Source organism: Struthio camelus, chromosome 7, assembly GCF_040807025.1.
Source record: "Struthio camelus isolate bStrCam1 chromosome 7, bStrCam1.hap1, whole genome shotgun sequence".
Taxonomy (NCBI): Eukaryota; Metazoa; Chordata; class Aves; order Struthioniformes; family Struthionidae; genus Struthio; species Struthio camelus.
The window spans coordinates 9944171-9971079 of record NC_090948.1 but is presented as its reverse complement, the minus strand read 5'-3'; the positions used below and the strand labels follow the sequence as shown (position 1 = coordinate 9971079).

At 38.8% G+C, this 26909-nt stretch overlaps 1 protein-coding gene across 13 annotated transcripts in view; it reads right to left on the bottom strand.

The window, feature by feature from the left end:
• ABLIM1 (actin binding LIM protein 1) overlaps positions 1–26909 on the bottom strand; it is a 234607-nt gene that overhangs the window by 141853 nt on the left and 65845 nt on the right. For 2 of the 13 annotated variants that reach the window (XM_068951644.1, XM_068951645.1), the window contains exon 1: positions 544–823. The exons of 9 other annotated variants lie outside the window; for them this stretch is intronic. In XM_068951644.1, the coding sequence (XP_068807745.1) occupies positions 544–559 (16 nt within the window). In that variant the 5' untranslated portion in view covers positions 560–823. Of the gene's footprint in view, positions 1–543; positions 830–26909 lie in introns of those variants that run through there. 2 more of the 13 variants (XM_068951648.1, XM_068951643.1) reach the window with 2 other exon arrangements.

Below are 26909 nucleotides of genomic sequence, written 5' to 3'. Positions count from 1 at the left end.
ATGCTTGGGCAGGAGACTTAAAATATTATTTACAATAACTGTAACAGATATGCAATTTACTGCTACAAAATGCAAACATTACACAATATCCCATAGAGCCCATTTCTTCATAAAAAGGTAGAACAGTAAGACATGTCCCTCTCAAATCCAGAATTGCTAAATATACCAATGTTTATATTAAAAATTCTAAGCTAACTGCTTTGGTGGTCAAAGCTTTTGGAATCATATGAAATACAAATAAAACACAGTTATTGGCAAACTTGAGATGAATGACATGAGAAAAAAAATACAGAGGCACACAGAAGGAACTCAGCTGTGCAAATACTTTCAAAGTGGTTCGTCCCAGATTCTATCCTTACTGGAGCAGGTACTAAGATACTCAGTACACTCCTCTGCAGTTCTCGGCCCATCATATTTACAGAGAGAAAAAAGCAACTGTCAGTCAAAATAGGCTTAATTTTAAGTTTGAAGGTTTAAATCTCGGGTGATTATGGCTGGCATATTAGATCATTTCAGCTCCAGTCCATCAATAAACATAATTACCTTTTTCTTTCACCATGGCAAATTCTTCTTGTAGTGGAAGCAGCAAGGATTAGCTGAAGTAATTTAAACACAATCTCTTTTCCAGAAATGTTCGGCTGAGATGAAAGTGGACAGGGGGAAAGAGGCAGGCAGCTTATTCCAGGGAATTATCTTCCTCAGTTAGATTTCCCACAGGATCTGATACGGTCCAATTGCTCGTCACTGTCTCTTTTTGCCTTGTGCCTCTTATCTTCTCCCACTGTGATCTTTTCCTATTGCTAATGGCAGCTCATACCCTGCTTGTGGACTCTGCCCCTTGTGCTGAAACAACAAGCTACAGCTGCTGCTGTGTAACAAATGCAGAATTCCACCGTCCCTAATTTCCAGCCACTGACACCACCTTGCATTCCTCTGCCCTCGCAGAACTGCGCTGCCCATGTAATTTGCTCCAGAGTGGCTGACAAAAGACTGCAAGGGAGAAGATAAGAGGGAACGCAGGAGACCTGTTCAAACTCTCCGTCTCTCTCACACACACGCAGAGGTAAAGTGGCATTAATCAGTTTCTTATGATTTTATTTACTCAAACTGAGCCAGGAGGAAAAGAGAAAAAATGCTACAAACACAGGCAAAGGTTGAGGCAAGCTGCAGCCCAGTGGATTTTCTCTAGCGAGCATTGGTTATCCACTCCCAGTTTTATTTTAAAACTGTTATCAAATGTCATTAGCTAGACTATAAAACACGCTACAAAATAGTCTCTCAATATCTTCTGACCATGGTACAGAATAGAATAACCTACGTAATCTGTGCAGACTGGGAATACTGACTGCATTCACTACCTTGAAATAACAACAAAAATAATAAAAATCAGAACTGTCACTGCTCAGTGATCAAACAGGTCTAGAAGCATAATCAGGGAGTACAACAAATGAAATTCTTGATGTGGGTCAAAGCAATCACTGTACTCTGAGAGACCAAACAAGCAAACTCCAACTCCTCTTACATTATTCCTTTTGAGACGATAGCCACAAGTACTCAAGGAACTGAGAAGAGAGTAGCTGCTTGAAACAGCAGCACTACATGTGAATTGCACCCTCCAGCACGTCTCTGACAACACAAAGCACCACTCACTGCTGAATCTCAACATCAAATCGACCTTCTTCCAGTTTTTCGTCTTCCAAGCACTAAACACTACCGGAGAAAGGACTAGTCAGTAAGCTGATGATTAAAAAACAAAATCAAAAAACTTTACAATGTGGCCGAGTCTCGTGTTACAGCAGGATTTAGAATATTTAAGTTTTCTATTAAAAGATACAGATCTTAGAGTCACTTGAGAATCAAAGCTTTTCTAAGGAAACTATTGTTCAGATATGGAGAAAAGTTCGGAAATGTGGTTATTCAAAACTCTGCATGCTTATTGCAAATCACTTAATATATATTATTGTTAAAATACTAATATACTGCCAGTATTAAGATTTTGGGGAGTCTCTGTCATAGTTTTAAGCATTTGGGGTTCACACTACTGTATTTATATGCCACTTATTTCTTCTATAAATGATTTTCTTTCTCATTGTAGCTAGCTACCAGTGACTTTACAGGTACTAACTAACCCCATCACATCTTTTCTTGGGCAGTTAATTTTAGTATCTATGTTCTAGAGGTGGAGAAAATGAGAAAAGAAAATGAATCAACTTGCCAAGAACAGAGCAATCACCTGTAGAAGAGAACTAGGTTCAAAACAAAGGCATTCCTGGCAAGATCAAGGGCAGATTAAAATTTACACAGCAGCACAGTCCCTATCCCTAGAGCAAAAGATAGGTTCAGCCCAGAGTTAGATGATTTTCTGGCTTTTGAGAGTTGGATTTGAATTAGAACTCACACCACCGTAAGGGAATTCCTTCTCAAAGCTACTATAGGTGGCGGAGAGAGAAATTAATGTAAAGAGGCACGCCATAGGCATCACTCAGACCAGCAGATGGCTGATACATGCTGGAAAATCAGAGTACCCATCCAGTGTTAAAAATATTTGCAGTAAACAAATTCCAAGTGTAAATAAATTCCAAGTATATATCACCCAGATTAACAAAAAGAAATTAAATAAACCAGTCTATCTCACCAATAAGAGGATATTTCTTACTCAGTGACTTTCTTAAGCAAAAAAAAAAGGGGATATTTATGTACAGAGGTATAGAGGTATGTTTTTATATATTTTTTTTCAGGCACATGCATGGGAAAAAATAGTTACTCCCTAACAAATCTAGGCTGGCTTTCTATTGTTAGCAGTCTAATGTGTAAGAGAAGCACAGCCCAGGCAGCCTGACATTCTTGTTCCTATGACTCACTTTGCTACTAATAATAGCATTTGAGTCTCAACTGGTGGAACTCAGCTAAACCCCACCAACGCTGGGGCATCATACATTATGTCACAGTTCTGACACATCAGAGAGAAAGTCAGGTTGTAATTCAACCTAGCTGTGTTCTTAACCACACGGTATTTTGTAAACAGTTAGATGACAGGGTCTTGGAAGGGCACATCTGACCTTCATTCATAAATATTTGCTCTGATGTGCTATATACAGTCTATGCTCTACATGCATGGATACTGTTTACCCTTGTTTGTGATCTTCAGACACCCTCAGAAGGCTTGCATCAATTATTAGCATTCATTTTTTGCTTCAGCAGCTGCTGAAACAGAAGCTGACTGCTGGTATCTGGACTTTCTGTTCTCTGAGTTCATTACCTCCATTTTTCACATGTGCTAGAGATTAGCACTGCTGTATCTCATCTCACCCATGGCTGAATGGAAGCCTTCCCTTACATCACTCAGCCAGGGAAAGCTGCGATGTTAGGCTGTTGCATGCACATAAAAATAGATTAAAAAATACAGACTGTAGTACATTATACTGCTGATTTTAGGAAGCAACTATAATTTACTCCTAAGTAAAAGAACATGAACATCAGATGCTGATTTTTATTTTCATATATTTTTATATATTTATATTTATAAATAAAGTCTTCTTTCACCAGAATGATTTGTGGTTTTAATCTCATTGTTTTAAGCCTGAAGACTACAGTTCACCCTGCTGTACAATTCAGAATCTATTCAAATAGCCTATCAACAGGAGATGAAAGAGGAATGATTAGCAATTCTGGAAATAAACCCTGGGGACTTATTGTTAAAGTTGTATATTTTAAAGGAAAGTAAAATAACCTTTTCCTTTAAATAACCTTTGGCACTGTACAACTCTAATCTAATAGAGAGTTTTCCTTGAACACAATCTGGGTGAGTCACAATGAGTACACAATAGCTAAGCAACAGGCCTATGGGAATAGTAACCAAAACCTGCTACTTTATGGTGAAAAATACTCTGTGCATTCAGCAAAAGACATGAGAATCGTACTGAGATCACTCCACAAAGGGAAAGAGTTTAGCCAGTTTGTTTTGCTTTTTCTTTTCTGGTGATAATGTAGAAAAAGTACATGTAAGATATTAAGCAGTTTAGCAATGATCTAAGGTTTGTCATTTTCATTTTAAAAGCTGGCTTTCATAGTTTTATCTTGCTCTCATTCTTCACAGATGAGGCTACAGTTTATATGAATCAGTGCAAAATTTTTACACAATTTCTTCAAAACTGACTGAGATCTCTTGTTAATTGACCAATGAAGGAAACTGTCTATTATAAAACACAAACGGAAAACAAAGGGAAAGGGTGGAAGTTGTTTTAGTAAGTGACATCCAGGAAAATATCCTCTATTTAATGTTATTCTGCTTCTGCAAAAACCGTGGCGCAAACAGTTTTGGCAACAAAGCCTGCCACAGGCTTAACCATTGTACAACCTAAGCCAATTAAGAGCCAGCACTTCTATTAAGTCTCGACTCCGGTGTCTGGCAAAATGCTTCCTTCTCAAAGAACAACCCCCCACTTCTCTCATGCTCTGAAAGAGAAGGTGACCCGTTTTAGTTATGATCCTGTCTTAACTGCGCCTGCTTGGAGGAAAAACATTAATGCCAACAAGGGATCTCTTGCCACAGTCCCATCACCATGCAGTGGTCCCAGTGCTCTGAGAAGGAAACAAGCTATACCGGTAAGTATTTCCTGGCTTCTGTTCCTCTTGAACATATCTAATCCTCTGATGTGTTCACAGTCACTTGGACAAGTGACATCTTTTCCATCCTTTGAAACCAGCACAAGCAGCAGTGCTCCTTATTGACTCTAGTAGAAAAGAAGGAAGACAACTGACTTCAGTGGAGTTTTTCAGATTCACCCAGACAGACTGCAGAGCAGAATTCAGCCCATACCTGACACAAAACTGTCCCCCTCACTGGATCTGAATAGCTAGGTAGGTGTTCAATCCTGAAGAAAGACATAAGCTGTTTAGTAAGATCACTCTTGAATGTGTTGCTATTGCCTCTGCAGGTTCTTACAGTGCCCCTCAGTAAATGTATTAGTCTTCCAAACCTGTAGGTAAGCCACAGGGGAAGACCCTCTATGGCAGTTATTCCGTTCTAGAACCTTTCCATATCCTCAACACGGTTTCTCCTCTATGATGACTGCACACTGCAGCTTATCCAGTGGCCTTAGGCAGCCAAGCTCCCTCTAGTCTCATCTCCTCATCATGCTTCCCTATGTGGAACCAGAACGCTAAAGAGCTATGAAGACCCCACAGTCTGACCTCACCACTTGAAATCCTCTGTATTGCCCTATCACAAGTTTTAAACAGTCTAGAGGAGCATGGTTCCTCCTTGGTACATATTGCGGGCCTACAACCCTACATCCTGTGATGATCACATTATCCTTACTGATCCTCAGGCAAACTACGACTGATGGGCCGGGTCCTATCTATAACTTTTCCAATGTGCTGTGCTTCTCTTTGTAGCCTATGTCATGCTATCTTGAATTCAAGCATTTTGTAATGTCAGTATTTACAATCAAGTGGCAACATTCTTTTAAAGTACACGAAATTAAAATTTGCCAAATATATCATCTGAGTCAGCAAAACACATACTCTATTTCATTCTGATCCATCAAGATTTGGAGGCTTACTGTTTTTATGAACAGAACTATTTAATACTCTAGAAAATCAAATTCCTCAGAAATAATAACACTTCCTAGATTTTGAAAGGTCTGGATTTTTTTAAACAAATTTGACGTTCTGAAGGTAATTGCAAGCAAGATTTTGTTAATAGGCTACTATTCTCAAGAACAGCAACAGTAGTCTGCAAAAATACAAATAAAATAGTAAAATGATAATGCCTAATTTATTGAGAGGCAAAATAAGGAAACCAGGAACCTAGCTTTGCTCTGAACATTTAGAAGGCTGTAACACACAGCCTTATATAAAAAGTAGCGGAACCCTCCAGATCATCTTTTCCTTTACAAAAAGATGAGAAAAGATGGTTACACGATACTTCTTCACAGTGGCCCCCAAAATACACAAAATTCACTGCCAGGTACTGTCCTCACTGTAGACATATACAAATGTTTAACTCAGAACACTGTTCTATTACTGATATAACAACTAGCTTCCAGACTGCTCATGCTGCTGTTGATCCTTACAAAGGAGACCATGCTTTATTAATACCTGCATGACCTTTCATACTATACACACATATTTGATATTACGTTTCACCCAATGAACTGACATATAGTATAATAATTTGCTGCAGTGACAGTGGTTTACACTCTTTTTTTTGATTCAAAACTACTATATAAAATCATCAGTATCCACCTGCTAAAATCTGAATTAGTAGTCTAGCCAAATCACAATCACAGCCAGTACTGCCGTAAATAAGAATATGAATATATCGTCAACAACCATCTGATAATTACTGCTGACTACTGCAAATAACTTGCATGAAGGCAGGAATCCCTGACAGGAGAGCCTATATCCAAGTGTCATGCTTTCCTGTACATGCCTAAGGTTAAAGAGATTTGTTATTGATAATCCACTTCAGAATTGGATTAACTCTACAGAATAGCTCCTATAGCCTGTTGTGGGACGTTTTGGCTCAGTGAAATCAGCGGGAGTGCTGTAAAGACCCTCTAGTCTGAAGAGCTTCTCCATTAGAGGTCCAAGAAATAACAGATCGAAGCAGCTTCCTGCCAACCGGTTAATTTGCAGAGGATAGAAGCAATTTCTTTCTTTTGCAAGCTCAAGAGATGGGATTGTGTACTTCACTGCAGCATTAACCTTTAGTGTATGTCTCAATATATAACTATGCAAGTCTGCCGTCCGTGAAGATGAGGTAATCAATCACGCAGACAACAGCTATATTCTGTCCTTATATTTAAACTGGACTAATCAATTTTCACTGTGCCAAATGATAGCTTCCTCCTCCCCTGATTCCACATTAAACTATAAATAGGACTCTCTAAAAAAGGCACCTAATCTGTCCTGCAAGTCTATCTCACTCTCAACAGTTATTTCCACGTTCCATGTCCTAGCAGAAGAACCACAGAGGCTCTCAAAGAAAAGAGCTTTCCGAGTAGATGCAACTTGGCTACATAGCGTAATATTAAGCTATCCTGTTACTACATCTTCCAAAATCTGGAATTAAATTGGCTCTATTAAACACAAGTTGACCAGCCCAAGAAGCCAACATGATATATAAGTTTGGGCACCTAAATGCAGAAGAGTTCAAGAATTATGATTATATAAGACAAAATGAAAAGAATTTAGCAGTTTTGACAACAGTCATTACCAATCCCACCATGACAGGACGTAATATCATATGGAGGCCACAGGTATAAGAAATAAAAAAACTCGGGCAGAGAAGAAATATGCCCTGATAGCCTCCCAAAAGTTTGTCCCCACACCTGCCATTCAGGGAAATGGGTGATGAACATTCCTGCTGTTCCTTTCTTCCCTCTCCTTCTATTAGCTCTCTGCCACTTTAACAAAAAAACCCACAGAGGTCTGTAAAATATCTGTCATCTTCCTAAACTAAAAGAAACTTTTAAGGTCCCTGTATACAAGTCTCCTCAGTGATGTGCCCAACTCTTTTGCACAAAGGACGAGAAGGAGCCACCAGGAATTAGCATTCTTCCTCTCCTCAGTCAGTACAAGAGGAACCTGACGGAGTGGAAGAAGCAAAGGGAACGGCCGTTGTATGTACCCTGTTTGTCTCCTCTTCTACGTCCTCCCTGCCCCAAGTGAAAATCAGAGCGAGTGAGGACAGCCATTTCCTATTCCCTTCTCTCTGCTCTGAAGCCTGCCCCACTGTTCCATTTTCTGGAAAAGGAGAGTAGGCCCAAGATATAGCTTTCTCCAGAGAAGAATGAGTATTTTCTGCTTCTCTTTTCCCCATCCCGGTACCGCTAGTACTTTACCTACTGGCAGAAAGGCTGGAACTTCCTCAGCTTGAAACCAGCTTCCATTTTCAGATTTATCTCTCTAGCTTGCCTTCACCTTTCCTGCCTACAAGGAAGGAGAGCTGTAGTGGCTCTAAACACTCACAAATCAGCAGAAGAGGGGCAGCTCTCTTTCTACTTGAAGCATTGGAGAGTAAGCTAAACCTGCCCTCCTACTTCAACCCTGCTCAGGAAGGAGACTGCATTTCTCCCTCTGTTGTTTGATAAAAATACCAAGATTATACAACTGCAAATGACGGACACAGGAGAGGAAGTTGTAATCAGATACAGAACAAAAGCAGGACTCCCTGTAAACAACAGTGGGGGATGTGTCGCCACAGTATGCTCTTTCCAGTCAGAACTGCCGGTATTATGGAGTTACAGAGCAAATGAGCTCTTTGCTTAAATTCCCCTTAGTTATCTTCTCACCGTTGCTATTACCTACGTACACCTATGTTAATACTCAGGTACTGTATGAACAATTTCCTTTCATTATTTCCTTGTACTCAAATCTGACTTACCTAATCTTTCTCATCAGCCATCTAGTAACAGTAGGAACTGCAGCTGTGTTTTTGATTACTGGATAAAACAGCTGACGATGAATTTAAACAGAGAGGGAGTAGAAAGCCCCACAGAGCGGGGCTCAGTTGATCCAGTTGCTCTAAATCGTGCTACTTTAGAGCAGATCAACGCTAAACCACTGACGTACTAAGCAAGTTAGTCTATATTGAACTCAAAACACCTAGCTGACTGCTCAGGATCATTCTGATTTCAGATCTTGTCCTGCAGAAGAATGACACAACACTTCTAAACCTAGGTTACCATATTTTATGAGCGTGCTCCCTATTTCTTCATCTAAGTAGCATTAAAAATATTATAAGCCTGTGGCCAGGAGAGATCACCCATTTGATGGAATTCATTTGAAGAGCTATCAAAAAGCGGAACCACCTTGTCTGAAGTATACAAGCAGTCTGTACAGCACCTCTCAGCATCTAACGGAAGAGTACCACCTACTAAAATATCAGACAAATTTGGATTTTTCTCTGTCCTATATCACCACTTGCCACACTCAAGATTGCTTAGTGGACTTGAAACGCTAATATGGCACCATCAAAATTCTATGCTTGTAGGTCACATCAAGTACACCCTCTGTGGGGAAAACCTACTCCAGGTGTTTCTACTAGGAACACCTTTAGGAGGTAAGACCAAAAATTAAAATATAAATTCATTTTTCCACTGTGCCTTCCTTCTCTCTGTCCAGGTAACAACAGGCGCGGCTGCTAAAGAAGCTGCAGACTTCAGCGAGGTCCTGGGCACTTCTTGGTACTAAGCATGGAAAACGGCAACAAGGCACATAACAATGCGTTTTCCTCTCCCTGGATGGCAATGAGGCACATAACAATGCATCTTCCTCTCTCTGGCTGGGGACTGATGGTAAGGGTATCATGCCCTCTAGCTTTCTTGCACAGCAAGAAAATCCTACTAATGAGGAAGCAAGAGGATGTGTGGGATTTTAGACATAAAACAGAGGGGAAATGTTTATACAGTAACCAGTACTCTATAGCTGGAACTTCAGTTCCAAATCTGTAACATCAATTCCTCTCAAGAATACCACCTTACCTCTTCACGTTCCCCCATGGAACCCATGTAACTCATCTCCCAAACCCTCCTCCCTGCACCCACGTATACAGAGAAAACAGATCCTCTTTTCCCCGGACCCCCATTCATCAGTGTCCCAAGACTTCGCATGTTTCCCTGCACCAGTACAGTCTGCTCCCTGGCTCCCCACAGAGGTGTTTTCATGCTCTCTCTATTCCCGCCATGCCCCTCTGATCCTCTAACAGATGTCTTCCGTCTTCTTTACATCCAACTGATCCAACACAAGCAGCCATTCTCACAAGCCCTGCTTTAAATTAAGACTGTTACATAAAACATTACTAAACTCATACAGCAGGTCGCTTAGATAATACAGTGTATATATATCTTCTTTCCGTCAGGTATACATCCCTGTTCCATCTGAGCAGCATTCAGTTTGCAGGAACAGAGAAGGGGTACACAGGGAAACATGTACGAGCAATAGATGATAGCACCACACGGAAGAAGCAACATTACACAGCTCCAAGCCTATTTTCTCTGAAATTCCATGGCTCTTTTGCAACCAACTTTCAACTTTGGCTACTCCTGAATATCAAGCTTTTTTCCATACCCTCCTTTTCCTCCCCTGTACCAGAGCCTGACCTTGAGAGGCTTAAAGCCACATGGCAAACCATGCTTTTTCAGCTAACACAGATTTGGTTGCAGCAAACTATCTGACGGGCAGTTTGCCTCGTGGAAAGCGGTCCCTTACCGCCTCCCCTAGAAATGGGAGTGAAGGCTGCTCCATCAGTCTTTGCTAGCCAAACAAGGACCACCCTTCTGTCTTTCCCCTTCCGTGATTCAGAACTCTACTGAACTCTCTTTTTGAAGTTTTCTTCAACTTTTAGAGTACTTTTAACTGACATTACCATGCCACCATTTAACCTGAGATGGGATTTTCCAACCTTCCCCTTAGGGAAACAATGGAATTTCATAATAAGAGCGCTAAGTCTGCATGCCAAGGGTTAAACCTGTGAGACTCAAAGACTCACTTCCTGAATACTAAACAACTCTGCACTTGTTGAGAAAATTTCTGACCTTCCAAATATCTAAAAAATGGGCCTTTCCTGATGATTATCATTCCACTTGCAAGCAGCAAGTGAAATATTTATTGCGTCTCCAAATGCCTTGGACGGGGTCATTTCTAATCCTTGTTTGTAAAATCAAATGCAGACAACAAACTCTCTCCTGGAAGAATGTATAAGCTGCTGAATCTTGCAGTCCTTGGGGCACCATAAGCCCCAAGGAGGCCCATGGCCTAAACCAGGGATTCATGCGTTTTGTAGCCTAAAGGCACATGCACCTTTTATAACCAGGCCAATAAATAATGCACTTTCTCGCTCATTTCCAGTAACCATTTCAGTATTTCTGTTCTAAGTAGCTGGGGCTCTTATTCCAATTCCACTGCAATTTAAGCAAAGCTGAGAGGTCAGACACCTCACAACTCTTCTGCTTGTGTTGTTCACACCACTGGAAAGCAGGAGCATATTGGCATCCCATCAAATGGTAGCACCCATACTGATGGATGAAAGAAAAATTAGGCCCAAAGGCAAATAGATCATGCAATAGATGCATGATCTATTGCAGCATACTGGTTATCAGAACCTGATCCACTACTTCTGCCCTTGCTAACAAATGAGTGAGGAATTGCACAGTTGCAAGTTTCTAAACTGAATTATAAGCCCCATATGAATCAGAAGAAAACTGCACCTGTGCAAAAAGGTGACTCCCAGTTTGCTACACCAACAAAGAATCTGAGTTCCTGCACGGATCAATAATATAGCCTGTCACTGTTCATTCAATTTATTTTCTGTTCCGAGTTATGATTTATAAAAACGCCTAATTGTCTAAGTTTTCTCCAGAAAGCCAATGTGCAGCACTGGGGGGCTGACGAGGCAAATACTACCTGCTTTTTCTGGTTCACAGTCATATTACATATTTGTCTCATGTTTTAGCAATGGCTTCATTAAAATTTTCATTTTAACACAACCGATTACTCAGAAGCAGTAACTATCCAAAACAGTATACGGGTTTTGGCCAGTATTACTATTCTACCATGAAGTTAATTGGGTACAGAGCTAACTAGCAAAAAAATCATTTGCACAGAACAAAAAATGTTATCTGGCACTGATAAAGTAATGAACTTGAAAGCAGATCTTTGAAAAATACTTGCCTGCCATATACGGCGGCCACTTGTTCTTAACATTTTTAATAGCTGAGCGGAATGACAGCTATATGCAGTCTGCTTGATCTGCCAAGGGACAGGCAAAATTCCAGCACGCAAGCAGTGTGGGGTATCAAAATTGAGGTTCATAATGCAAGTCACAAAAGAGAATATCTATATGCAAGTTTATATGCAAGCTTCAGATGAACACACATAATCAATTTCATAGACGGGCATTTTCAGAAAATTTTTCTTTTCTTTTTTTTTTTTAATTCTTAATGGATCATAACAAATCAGCTAAACAAGTGAATACCACACAAAGTCTCTCCACCAATAAATAGTTCTATTAAGGAATAAATCAAAGTTCAATATTAATAAAAAACACAAATTAAATGTTAAGGACTACAGAGAGAAATAGAGAGGATTGTTATGACTCTCTACACATATCCACATCATGCTGTATCTTGAATACTGCATGTAGTTCTACTCCCCACATTTTCAAGGCTTACAGTAGAGTTGGAAAGATACAGGTAACAAAGGACAATCAATGCCATGGACTTTAGAAGCACAAAAAGCATCTAAATAAACTATGACTGCTTATCCTGGGAAAGAAGTATCTGGGTGAGAGATACGACAGAGATCTAAAACTCACAAGTGACAAGGAAAAGATGAACAGGGAACGACTGTTAATTATCTCTTCGGATTCAAAATTTCGGCAGCTTCAAATGAAATTAATAGGCAGTCGGTTTAAAAAAAACAAAAGAGAAATATATAATTTCATAAAATATACACTCAGGCTCTGGCAAATATAATCACAGGATGATGTACTTTCATAAGGTGTTCTTCCAGTTTGAGTATTTTTGCAGATTAACACCCTCTTTGTTCCAAGATGGTCACATAGAGAGAGATGCACCTATATCCATCAGCTACTTTTGACTGTTGAGATTGATCTGTTTTCATTCTTTTTCCTTCCTCTCTGAGCACATCTGTTGTCACAAAGCATCTTTCTGCTAACCAAAAATATGCTAACTGTAAAGCAATCTGCACACTGAGAAAAAACAAGATCTGATGCCACTCTTCACTTACCCAGATCCTCAGGACTGTCAAATAACTGCTCACATAAAAAGTAATCATCTGGATTCAAGTAGGGCAGCTGCTTCAGTACACTCTTCTTGGGAATGAGATATAAGACCTCTGCAATGTCCCCATCCTCAATAATTGACATCCTTTTGACTGAATTTCTGAATTTCACCTTTTCCAAAACCAATTCTTTACTTGTACTTGATCCACACAGCTTCCCAAAGCTGTTTAATATGGGGAAAGAAGGCATTTCTATTAGCAAGGAGCCAGGGAGAGCAACCTGTAGTACACGTATTCAGTTCACTACTCATGGCACACTGTCCTTACAGATCCTTCTCTTTTTCCCTTATCCAGCAAAGGAGATTAAGGAAGATATATTTTTAGTGATTATCTTCAAGAGATTATGACAGTATGCTTGGTCAGGTGATTGCCATCTAAAACTATTGTAATCAGTTACAACTCATCCCTGGGAATGCATAAACCTGAAGCAGAGCCACACAGAGCATCCGAAAATCGGATTAATTATACAGGGCAAGAGAAAGAATGTATCTGAGGTATATAAGAGGATTATTTAAAAAAAAAAACACAACAAACAAACTTGCTGTGTTAAAAATCTTATTATGGAAGAATCATCATCATAAGCTACACATGTACACCTGTGCATTTAATCTGCTGTGTCTCTGTTCTATGCCAGGTCTGTATTTATTATGGAGAAAAGGTTATAGGAAAGGCAGGGTATGTTTGTCCTCCTTTTTGAGGCAAAGGCTGACCAACCAGCACGACTTCATAAGCAGATTTCTTTGGCGAAATCCGTTCTGCTGCTTCCACCGAAGCTTGTGTTTTGTATTACAAACACAAGCATTTAAGCTTTCCCCTAGATGCTAAGGACTGGTTTCCTCATGCTCTCTTCCTCTCCACTTTCCTGTATGGCTGACAGGAGAAGCTTCACAGATACTGTGCCAACTCTTACTGCTTCACTTACAAGAAGTATTTACATTAATCCAAATCTAGTAACTTGCTAATCTAATCATCTAATGGATATTTCTCCCTGGGTAAAGACAGAGTTAATCATCAACTGGGCACTGAAAAGCCACAGGAAATTCCAAAACCAAAGAAGAGGAAAAAAATAAATAAATAAAAGCTAAAACAACATTCATCATCTCTAACAGGAAGTTACAGGTAGAAGCCAGACTGGGGCCCTGCTCAGAAACAACTTCAGAATCCTTTTTCAGCCAAACTCACCAAGATAACAGCAGAGACAATCTTCAGCCTTTCAGTGTTCCTTAACTGAAATATAACTTCATATAGAAGTTAGATCTAACTGCAAAATGACCATGGGTAATAACGCCATTGCTTCCAGTAAGGTTTTCACTAAATTAGAAAGTGAAGAGATGCCAAAATATTAAGCTTATTTAAGCACAGTGAGAAACTGCTAGGGAAGTTATCATTTAACTCTTCCCTCAAAACCCAAATAGAGTTCAAGTACTGATGGTGACAGGTTTGACGAGAAGACTGCTTTACTTACTGTTTTAAAGACAACATATTGTCTCTCCAATCCAGTCTTGGATTATCTATTACTACACAGTCTTCCTTTCATATTAGACCATTTGGATTTTATTTTTTAAAGTAATGCTATCTTGAAATAAGCCTGAAATCACAGTTCCCATTAAACAGCCATTCTCCAGGGTTTTGTAACCAAACACTGGGGGACAAAGCCAGCATAAATCAGCACCACTGCACAGATTTTAATGGGGTGATGCTAATCTATATTTGAGGAGGGTTTGACTCAATAAATATAACAGCTAAGAATTAAGAGTACTGTCCTAGAGCATCTTCTACCAGATCAGAGATCACAGAGCTCAGTAAATGCCGTGTTTCACAGCATTCCCCACAGAAAGGAAGCTTTGCAGCAACTTCTCAGTCTCTCCCGGATTTCACAGCCTACTGACCCGCACACCATAGCCATTCAGTAGGAAAGGCAGAGCTCCTTAAACTCGACCACCGCTTCAGCTGAAGGTGGATCACCAATCTGTGCTTAAAGTAGATGGATAACGACCCACAGGAGATGGCTGGATGCACTCTAACACACGTATCTCAGCTTAGTATAACAGTGTCATTTATTGCTGGATAATCTGTAAAGGATGTTGACAGGCTACAGAACATCTGACGACAGCAGCACCAACTTCACCAGCACTACAAGCTAAGACACTAGACTTTGCCCTTTGAAGTAGGTGAGGCAAAAGCACACATGATCTAAAGTTAACTGTGCTGAAGTTAATGCTCAGAATGCGGAACGGCAAGCTGTGCCAGTAACTTCTTGAACTGTTGCAACACGGTTTGCTACAGCTTGTCTACCTAAACCCTAGCAGGAGAGACATTCATCAGTTCAAATTCACAGATTTGAGACTGACACACAGATTTCTCTTCTAGCCATGCTGATTCCAACCTTCCAGCTATGTTCATCCAGGCAGCAGTTACCACCAGCTAATGTAGAAAGTACTAAACGAGTAAGATGAAGAAGCTGCAGTCTTTCCCCACATAATCACACACCATAATAGCAGTATGAAACCTCTATTAACTCCCTTAATCAGATACTGCAGTTTGTGCCTGCACATTTAACTCCTGAATGACTTCAGGAGAGTTGCAACGAGGGGACACAGGTGAAGGGGCAGGGCAGAGGTACAAGAGGCTGAACCTGCTTTTACCTTTGCAGGGGGTCTGTTTCTGCACTTGCTAGGCAAGACTTCAGCAGAGAGAGCTGCCCCCGCTACTAACTTGAAAGGAAGCAGAGAGGTCAGTGCCCTTTTCCCACGTTAGCTCCACCACAGGAGCAGAGTCGGGCTGTGACTGCTGTAGAAGGGTTAATTTTATTTCAAAAAATGAAGTGTAATCCAGTCTCTTTCCACCACTAAGACTCACAGGATTGTTGTGAAGTGGCTCAATTTAGACATGCCTTTCATGACTTGTAACGTGTCACCACATAAGCATCCTGTTTTATAATTTTTTTTAAATAACGCCACCTTGCTCTGAGGGAGTCTGCTGTGTTGATGCCCGTTTCCAGCCCTGGCTATTGCTGTCATTGTCTGATAATGACAATTTCAAGGGCCAGATACTAGCTACTGCTTGTAATGCAAAGCAGTATGATTTTTTTGTTAGTGTTTTTAAATACAAGGTATATCTTTAAGAGCCTCCATCCTGTCAATAAGTAATAGAAGAGGACAAGAAGTAGAAGTGAGCAAAACAAGCCCAGAAAGCATCACAGGGGTTTCCCGAGTTAGACTAAGGGCTGTTTAGAGCAGTTGGCTCTAAGAGTCATATCCCTGTGTGCAACATAAAGGATGGGGTCTGAGGTGGCCTTGTACAATGAACAGTTACCAAGCATTAGCATTAGCCAGAATCAAAAAGACAGTGGCAATCTCTGACCACTTAAATCAAGCACCCCATCAAATGGAAAAGGATGATTTCTAATATGCTTGCTGAAGAGAAAAGAAAGAGGCAGGAAATACAAGAGCAGGGGGTGGTTTGGAGTTAGTTTTGTTTTTAAAAAAAAAAAAAAAAAAAAGGTTTTCCTACCTGGAGCAGCCTGTCCTTATGCTTCTTGAAAAATGCTCTGAGGAATCCAGCCTGCCCAACCCAGAAGCAGCACTGAGGAAATTTTCTCAGTGTCTGCCAAGTAACACAATATGTTTGAATCACCACAGACTCTAAGCCCTGCCTAATCTGAGCAGTCAGTACTGGGTGCCTCCGTCTTTACAGAACACATGGCATTCATATGCATTTTCAAGTGTTACCACTTTCCATACTGGTAGATTCACAATGGACTGGATATGAGATCTCATTACTGCTTTTACATGTATTTTAACTACAAATATTTTCATCTGTCTCAAAGCTATTTCATGTTCAGGTCCTTTTGAATTCATCAAACCAACCAACTACCAAGATGGTAAAGTACATATATGTTTTGTATACAGCCAGGAATAGACTCTTCTATACTAGTGCTACTAGAACAAGAAGTAACAACAAAACTTTACTGTGGAATCAACAAATTACACAACAGAATAGCACACACTGAGTAACAGCAAAGATTAGACACCAAGGCCTAAAATTGTAACAGAAGAAATCTCCCTTCACCCTCTCCAGCAACATTAAACTGGCCCTTTAGCTCATAAAAGACATGAGCATTTTGTTCTCATGTCAACAAGAGATATGTATAGTGCACTAATAATGCTGTCTTTAATTGCTTATGCAATTTTCTGCAGATGCCTTTTAGTGTAATTTTATTCTGGTATTGAAAAAAAAAAATCAATAAATTGAACAAACAGAAAACAAATTAAAATCAAATCAAATTTTCCTTCTCCCTCCTCATACCACTTCAGAGGATAGCACATTTACTGCATAGTTAGACAGCCCCAAATAATATTTCATAGAGCTATCCAAGATGACAGGATTATCTTCTTCTCCCATATAAGAGTTATCCCAGATAGCGAGGATAAAAAAAGAAAAACCCTTCATAAAGACGGAAAATGAGGAAGGACTACACCCATAATACTGAGAAATATAATTATCCAAGTGATTCTAAAACATAAATAAACAAAACAGCAAGAGAGAGCAGAAAGGTCGTTCTAAAAATCAAATTCTCACACCTAAAGAAACAAAAACCTTCTAGTTAGGGTAAAATGATTCTATACATGTCTGATATACACAACTTTGTTTTTCACTTTTGCCATATACAATTTACTTACTCAAGACTGCTGGGTGAAGTACAAAAATATTTTGCTATTTATTGTACACTGGAAGAAACAGCTCATCAATATAATGGAAATTAAAAAGCACACTTAAATCATAGCTCACTTTTGCACATCAGAATTAATCCTGCATTTTTCAAAAATACCTTCTCATTTCATGCCTCTCATATGCAAACCTTTAAATTCCTTTACCTAAGCGTCCAAAACAGGCAGTCATCTTCTGAGCATACTGACACAGACCGTTCTCACCGTAGGATTCCTGAGCAGGTACCTGTTCACTCATTTCTTCAGAAGAAACTGCGTGTCTCTGCAAAGTCAATCAGCTCCTGCTTGCTTGAGAGAGATAATAAGACTATAGAGCTTTCTCTTCCAGTTCATCTCCATTAATAATTCAGGCACTACATAAAATCTGCTGAGCTCTAAAAAGCAGTAGTACAAAGCTACTTTGTGGCTTTTGAAGTAATTATGTTTTAGTCCTTAAAAAGTATCTCAGGTTATTATAATCCAATAGTTTATGGGCAATATTTTCAAATTGCAACAGGATTCATTCTCTTGCTGCACAACAGAAAATATAGTTGGGCTGACGTTCAGCTCATTGAAACATTTAACATATTCACCCAGCTCAAGCCCAGGAGCAAAATTACCGTCATTATGGAAAGGTGTTACACTCCAGAAAGCAGACATGTCCACTGCTATACAAGGACTTTCAGTCCCTCATATATTACCATACCCCAATCCTAAATGTTACATATTTTCTGGGGCTTAAAAACAAAAAAGAGCCCAGGTAATAGCATCATCTTATTTTCTGGCACTTTGTAGCAAAAAGTATTTCAAAAGAACTAAGGTACCACAGCCTTGAACAACAGGAAAAAATATTGTGTGTCAGCTTACCCACTGGAGCATGAATCTAATTTAACCTTATTGGTATCCCGGCTTGCCAAACGTGCAGGCAAAGAGAAACTGAAACAGCAACCCACTGTGTGAATTTGCAAAGAACACACTCCGAATCCTTGCTGCTTCCACTGGCAAGTGTGGGGAAGGGGGCTGATCTCAACAATAACAGGAATGATCAAAAGCTGGGAAGAAGATAAATGAGAACTGACTCAGCAGTCCTCCTCTGGGTCAAAAGCTATGGAAGGCCACATGTACCTGTCACTTCTCACAAAGGCACAGTGGTATCAGACTAAGCTAACCAGAAGAAGAACAGACTAAGCTAACCAGAAGAAGAACAGACTAAGCTAACCAGAAGAACCAGAAGAACTCCAGCTGAATAATTACAGAATGCCTTTGGGTAGATGCTCTTGTCTCAGGTGATCGTTACAAGTGAAGAATAGGAGTTCCTCATAACAAATATGCACACCACAGTGTTCGTTCTCCTTCTCTCAGTGCTTGCTGCTTCTTCACCAAGATCACATCCATTCATGAAAAAATATTTAATAGTTGTATAATGACTGCCGATGCCCATACTAAGCGCTGTTATTACTCAGGAGCAACTTTAGAAAAAGATCCATGTCAGTACATCTAGATGCAAATTTTATGCACAACAGATCAAAAAGCCAAGCTGTTTATATTTAATGCAACTTCCAACAACTTCTTGTCTATAAAAGCAAAAGATACATCTAAGAAAGCACTCGGGGCATTGCTATCTTTTATGGTGCTAAAAACTCTCAAGAATCCATACAGATATGAATTCTACAGCTTCTGAGCAACGCTGGAGCTGTGTCATGAACATAAATGTAGTACACAGATAACTTAGCTGTTTAGAGAAATGGCAACAAGAATAACCTGTTCAATTCTCCAAATTCTTGCTCTCCACGCTCTAGAACTAGATTTTCTGATCTGAAGGTTTTACTACACTACCTCATTTTTCGTTACATTAAGTTGTATGTCACATGTTAGAAATTGTGAAGCCGCTTCTGGAACAGTTATTATACTGTTAGGAAACCGAATTCAGTTATCAGTACAAAGAGTTATTCAATGGTATATAAAGAAACAATCAACAATTTGCAACTGTCTAGGTGACAAGTAAGAAGTCAAGTAGGAAAAGACCAATATTTGACAACACCTGTGGACATCAGTAGAGTAAAGGAGTAGGTGATACACGCTTTAGGGAATCATACAAATTATCTGGAGTAAGGAGGAAAAAAAACCCCAGAAGAATGCATGGTATCTTAATGATATTCAATTAGGATGTCTACATTTACCTTTATTTTGTACTCAATGACAACTGTCTCAAACTCTCCCTACACTGTTAGCAAGGTATAGTTTCAGAACAGATTTTTACAGTATATATTCAGGTTTTTGAACTCTGTAACGTGAGTTAACCAAACCCATATTAACAAGAAGCCAGCTAAAATATGTAATTCCAGTTTTAACAACCACAGTAAATTATTCACGTTTCCAAAGCTGTTTCACTTGACAGTCATTTCAAGAGGCATCTGTGCTCTGCTAGTGATTTTTGTTTCCTGATTACTTATTGTAGGTAAGTTTTCTGAATTTGTACTTTCCACCTTTGTTTTCAAAACCGGATTAAAGGCAAATCTTAAAAAGAAAAACATCCACAAAAAGCACCACAAAAAAGCTCTCCAGCATAGGGGGTTCCTACATTATGGAGACAGAGGAAGCAGTAAGCCCAACAGCCCATTGATCTTTACCAAGTTGGTTTATTGGCTTCAGTCCACACAACAAAAAACAAAGCAACACTTTTACAGATCTTTCTTGGCTTTTTATGGTAGTGTTGATGGCACTCCTTAGGTAGCAGGAACTCCGTGACATGTCCAAGCTTATGAAAAGTAAACTTTGTGTAAGATAACCTATACAACTGTCTACGATAGAAGAAACATACAGCCCACAGACAAAGGGTGACTCTATACTACCAAAAAGAGGGAGATTGGCTAAGAATGGCTTATTGAAAAGGGCTAACTTAGCTTAAAGTGATATCAGAGAGAAAATAATTTGTGTTATAACTCAGCTGAGCAACCCAGTTTAGCACTAGCCACTCCTACAAGCTTGTTATTCAGCTGTTTAATCAAGATTTTGTCTTCACTGCTATTATAACTGATATTTAGCTAATCAGTTAGCCAACTTACATTAGAAACACCTTTCTTTGCAGCATACTCACATGCAAAACAGTACTGAAGAACAGTCAAGAAACTGAAGAAGTTTGAAGTCTGAAGAGGATGGAGCCATGTTTGTATCACCTTACATTGCATCAAACATTAACTCTTTGAAAAGACATCTTGGGATCTCCCAAGGTCGCACAGAGCAAATGGGATGTCAGTTTTCTATATTTACAAACTATGTTACATTTTGTTAAGCTAATTCAGAAATCAGCAAGTGAATTTATTGATTTTTTTCTTGGTGTGCACTCCAAAACACATGTAACATTGCTTTTCCCAATATTTCTTCTGTACAATTTGTTACCAAAAGAAAACACAGAAGAGAACACTATCAAATTTCTATCTCTGGATTTAACTGTAGACCATATAGTGACAACTTCCTTTCCCAACTGATGACATTTGCAAAATCTTTCAGCTGAATTAAAGCATTGTGTTCAGCTTCCTGTTATCAAATATGTATGATAACTTTCACGGCACATGAGCCTTTGATAACAAAAGACCAGCTTTGTAGAGCATTGTAAAGCTGGACAGGCAGCAAAATAAACTCTTAGGAATGCTTTTCCCTTTGCCGTACTTTCAGAAACTGAATCTGACTCACTTCTCTAAACCCCAGCATCCACCAAGTTTATCCCTCAGTGAAGCAGTACATCTTAAGAGCAAACATACAAAAATACCAAAACAATATGCTTGAGATTAGAGATAATCACCTTTTTCTGTGGGACAGCAGAGAGATCAACAGCCATCTTCCATCATGTGCAATTATTAGCTGGGTTCAAACAGTACACAGAAAATCAAGTACCAAATGAAATATTTACATGATGTTGGGAAAAAAAAAAAAATGTCAGTTAGCATAGTACTGTCTATTGCCTTTGCGGGTCTTAAAATATCCTTCCCAAGCATCAGGTATTGGCCACTGTCAGAGATCAGCTACACATTCATCAGATATGAAAGAATGATTTAAATCAGTTTCATAACTACAGTGTTTCTATATCAGATAATCCACTTGTATTAACAATACTACAAATAAATAAACATAAACTGTTTTTAAAAAGCAGTTATTATTGCTTATTTAAAAGCAACAAACAAACCTCTTTGTAAAACTGCGATTTCACTAACACGTAACAAAATACTTATTCATTCTACATTGCAGTTCTATGAAACTTGGAAAAAACAAAAACTGAGAACTGAAGCCGGGTCCATCAAAGGAAAGAAGCTAAATGATTTCATCCTCTTCTTTCATGCAAAACTGCAATGAATTCTGGATACAGCCATCCCTTAACCATAACAAAGATCACACAGTTGCCCTGACCAAATTTTAAGAGTCCATGATGTTTTTTCACACCTATGCCTACAGCGATTTTTTTGTTGAGGTTTCCACTCCACTTACTACTATGCAGTTTCCTCACTGCCTGCTGCCATTACCCAAAAATGAAGTGTTGTTTCTGTGACGCTGCACCTGCAATGCTGACTTTATCCTTTTTAATTATCAAAGGCCATGTAACGTAACTGTAAGTATATTAAAGACTGAAGTATTCATATTCTAGGATAATGGGAACTATAAAACTACCAGTTAAAAAAATACTAGCAAGTCACTAGTCAGCGTTAAAAAGGAGGTTACACAAAGCATAGCTGAGTGTTTCTCCTTGATTTTAATTATCTTCCAATTTCAGTAATTTTTTAAATGATTTTCTAAAAGACTGTGGCCATTATTTAACCCTAAAAGTACTCATTTTCCCTTGAGAATCATGTCACCGGATAAAGCAAATGTAACTGATTTTGTATGTCATCTCTGATCCAGGAATTCCGTTTTTAATCACAGTTAAATTCTTTTGCCCCAAATAGCAAAATCACTAGTAGTCTGGTTGCTGTGACTAGAAGAGCGCACAGTTGGTCAGGCTATGGCAATAAGTGTGATTCAACCAAAGGATATTTACCTTACTTTTTATGAGTTCAAAAGTATATATCAGACTAGTCTGGCAAAAGAATATCTCCGCCCTCACCTATTTTCAGGCACAAAACGTCAGTGTGCGCATTAATGGATCAGTCTATTGGATTATTACAAGATGAGGTGGCTCAGCATTTTATTTCCTGGCAGCACAATTAAAGACTAATCTATTGAGCTGTATTGTCAAGAATACTGCACCATATATTCTTACAGCAAAAGCAATCCATTGTACTTATTAATGGAAAAGAAACAACTGTAATTGCTGACAACTGATGAAATTTTGTAGGCAGGATACGGTCACAGCTATATAAAATACAAATACAAAAATTGCTGCAGCTCAAAGAGTTTCTATGATTGAACAACTGACTCAACAATACAATTCAAGTGCTTGCCTATCACAAGGCTCATAAATAAACCCACAATTTTCATAGGGCTTTGCATGATACTTGAAGTTGAATAGATGTCTAAGCAGCCCTAGAGAATAATTAGCAAAAGGATCATGGCAAAGCTGGCATTCCTTCAGATATTCAGCATGAAACTAATTTTTTTCTATCCATCAACAATGTTGTGCTGTCTTTTATCTAAGCAGGTGCAAAATTTGAGGTGCAAATACTTACTTTGGAAAAACATTTATAGTAAAGAAAATGTTTATTTTTCTTCTATTTACTCTTGGTCATTATTATCTAACAGTTAAAGCCTGCAAAGACCCACTTAAAGAATAACAAATCAAAATAAATTCAAAAATTGGAACTCAATTCTGTTAGCTACCAGCCCCAAGAGCTAAAGATGGTTCATTAAAATAGCACCCCATCGTGTTTCACATTCATCTTGCTTTTTCAGACAATCACAAAGGTGGCATCAACTGAACACAGACATGCAAGATAAATGTCATTCCTTTAATCAGACTTTTTTCTTCAGTTTTCCTTTTCTGAACTTGGACATTTTTCTCCCCAGCTGAGAGAAGAAATACTTTGTGATATTCTGCTCACAGTGGAGACTTCATAGTACCTGCGATAGAAATAAGTTCGGAAGGAGAGAGATCAAAGTTGAAAGCTCGTTGCTCTTTCAATCCTCATATTTATTCCTTGTACATTTTTAAAGTGTGATGCGCTATAAGCATGACATCAGAGAAAGCACTACTCCCCTTGTTCTGTGTTAAAATAAACTGGATATTATTGTACTCTCTCTTCTGACAAGTCACATGATTACGGAAATGTACACAGCAACTTTATTCAACACTGAAAAAGGAATTATATTAGAATTTTGAAAAACTCTCATTTCATTGTAGAACTTGCTAAACATCTTAGTTTAACATTCCGCATTCTCTCATCACAGTGGATCTTCTACTGCAGATGTAGAGAACCAGCACACATGATCTTAAAAAGAGTTAAGTTTCTGTTGGTGCATCAAACCCTCATTGTCTCCAACACGGTAGCCATTCTTGGAGCGTGGCATAACCCTAAAGGGATAACATTTGCAGTCTTACTGCCCCTCCTAGCTCCAGTGAAGCCCCAAAATAGATTCTTTTTCTGTGCTCCAAGCACTAATTTAAGTACCTAACAGAAGCTAGCACAAACTTTTTGTCAATGTCTGTCAAAAACAAAACTAAGAATAGGAGGTTGCCTTTCAATGTAGTGGAAAGTATGGCACTGCTACAGGATGCCAGAAGTGACATCAGATCAGTTCATCAGTGCCAACATTCCTACTAAAAGCAGCTTTAAATATGCTGTGTTGGCTAATCTTTGTTTTGTAATTAAATAAATCCTACAACACCGCTGAATCCTTCCTTTCATGGTCAGCACTATCCTCTGGCTAACACATCAGCAGTGCGCACACATACAAGTGATTGAGAGCCATATTATAAACCAGAAGAGCGCCCGTTAAGCAAAATGATGTCTTCACTACTAGCTTGTGCTTACACAGGCGTCATGTTCTGCACAGGCAAAGATAAGGCTTGAACACTTCTATGTCTCGGACACATTGATGGAACAGAGGAAAGACTCAGGGATATTATTTTGAGTCAGTTCATGACATGGTTCTACGTATAACATACACAAAAAACTACTAGCATTTGGCAAATGGAGATTCTAGTCCTCTTGGGTATTCCATGGCCTTACTTTGCAGAGATGATAATGTAAGTTTGTTTTTTCTTGATAGTCGAGAGGAATTTTTACTCAAATAAGCTTTGTGAACTACCACCAACAGAAAAAGCAACAATCATAGAAACACACAAAACTTCCAAAGCTGACAGGAGACTAAAACGGGGAAACATGCCCTTGACTTGAAGACAGATACAGCTGGTTTGTTCTTTACCTGTGGTGCTCAACATAAAACAGGCCTTATCTTACTATATCTCCCTAACAGGTAGAATGTTGAGCAGCTGTGCCCATCAGATACTATGAGAGTTATTCAAAGATGGCATTTAATCAAGAACCTTGATGCAGCAGTGGAAGTGGAGGGCATTCAGCCGCTAGCAAGTTTTTAATTTTGGAATAAAAGATAGGAAACAAGGTCTTACAATACTAGGAAAGTCATCCTAGTGATAAGCTATGGGGAGGGAGAATGAGTCAACTGGAAGAGCTACTGAGAAATCCAAGATCAATGTGCAGTCTGCTTGTTTGATATTTACCTTATTATGTATGCAACAATGATTTATAACAATATTTCTTCAGCAATAAATTCTTGATCTTATCCTGTCTCCTCCTGAACCAGATGCCATCTAGCAAGGCTATTTCTTTTTGCCAGTTAAGGTCACATGAGTCCAGGGTTAGTGAAAAAGTAGCTGTTCCAGAAGGTGAATTTTAAACAAAAGGACTTTTTTTTTTTTTTTTTTTTTAAAGAAGTAATCTAGAGCTAAAACATAATTTAACGTTAAGATAGCCCTTACCATCTTTGAGAGGTAATCTGCTCCTGCTGCATCCTCAGTCATCATCACAGAGTCTCTATACTTCCTGGTACTTAAGATTGTTAAATGCTGAATCTATGCAGTTATTCACTTCACAGTGAGAGCTTTGATTCTGCAGTTTTTACATTGAGCGTAAGCAACGACGACTAGTACAGATAAGGATTTTTTTTCTTTTTTAAAGTGCAAACACTCCTTTAAATCTAGGACAAACGTTTAAATTTCTTTTATTTGTGCTATGGTTATCACTGTGGTACTTGTTCAACATACAGGTTTACCACTGACACAGATCAATGACAAAAAAAATTCGTTTTTAATGTACAAACTTTCCAAGTTCAGCTTCATCATGCCTTCTAGTATTTACATTCTCTAAGGGTCTTCTAATATTTCAGTAGGAGTGCTCCCTGATATGTTTTAGGAATAATTGTGTAATTAACAATAGCAAAAAAAAAAAAAAGAAAAAAAGAAAAAATAGTAGGCAAGCCAGCCAGCCTGCCAGGTTGTGCTCATGAAAACTGACTGATGAACTTCTAGCATCAACGAGCAGCATTTTCAGATGAATCAGTTAAAACAGGTGCTGACTACCACAGGATTTATCAGTAAAAATCTTACGTTATAAACATATGTTGTGCATATTTTCAGACTGAAACTAGTTAGCAGCTTCCAATTATTTCATTTTTAACTATGAATGAGTTACAAGCTAATCCATTATTTTGTAGTGATTTTCTGTTTGACTGGGTTTTTTTTCCATATTTATGCTTTCTCTGGAATCCAGACCCTCCCAGTATTTTCCTAGAGTCAATTAATCAACTCTGAAGAAGTCAAAAATTTCAGTTCTCCAGCTTCTTACAGGATTGTCACCAAAATAAGGCCTGACCTTTAGACTCAAAATAGACATCTGACAAAAGAAAGCAGCAAATCATTATTCTACAGTGTAAAAAATAGCACATTAAACCAAATTAAAAACAAAAGTAAAAAAAAAAAGTGTTTTCATTACTCACTTTAATGAAATGACAAACAAGCATCACAAAGAGTATCTGTGTATATTATATTTCAAAATGGCTAGACCCTCAATTTCTTCCTAATGCTAGGAAGGAGAAAATTCAAATATCCTCGGCAGCAGTGAAAGGCAATCATTCTCTCTTGCCCTTTATCAGTGTGTCAGTCAGGAGCTTATCTACTAGGACCCAACAGTGAGAACAGATTTCCATCTCAACCCAAGAGTTCATCTGCTCTAGGCAAAGCAGGTAGAAGTATAACGAAGGCTTCCCCCATCCTCAGTGTGAGTGTTCAGGAACAAAGAACAAGACATTCAGTTTAATCTCACTATAATGAATCCCCACTGGCCTTGGACAAATCTTCATTCAGTATGTTCATGTAATAGTTCGGCGGCTTCCCACATCACAACAGTGTAGAAACATCTGATTTTAACTGAATACTAACATCTT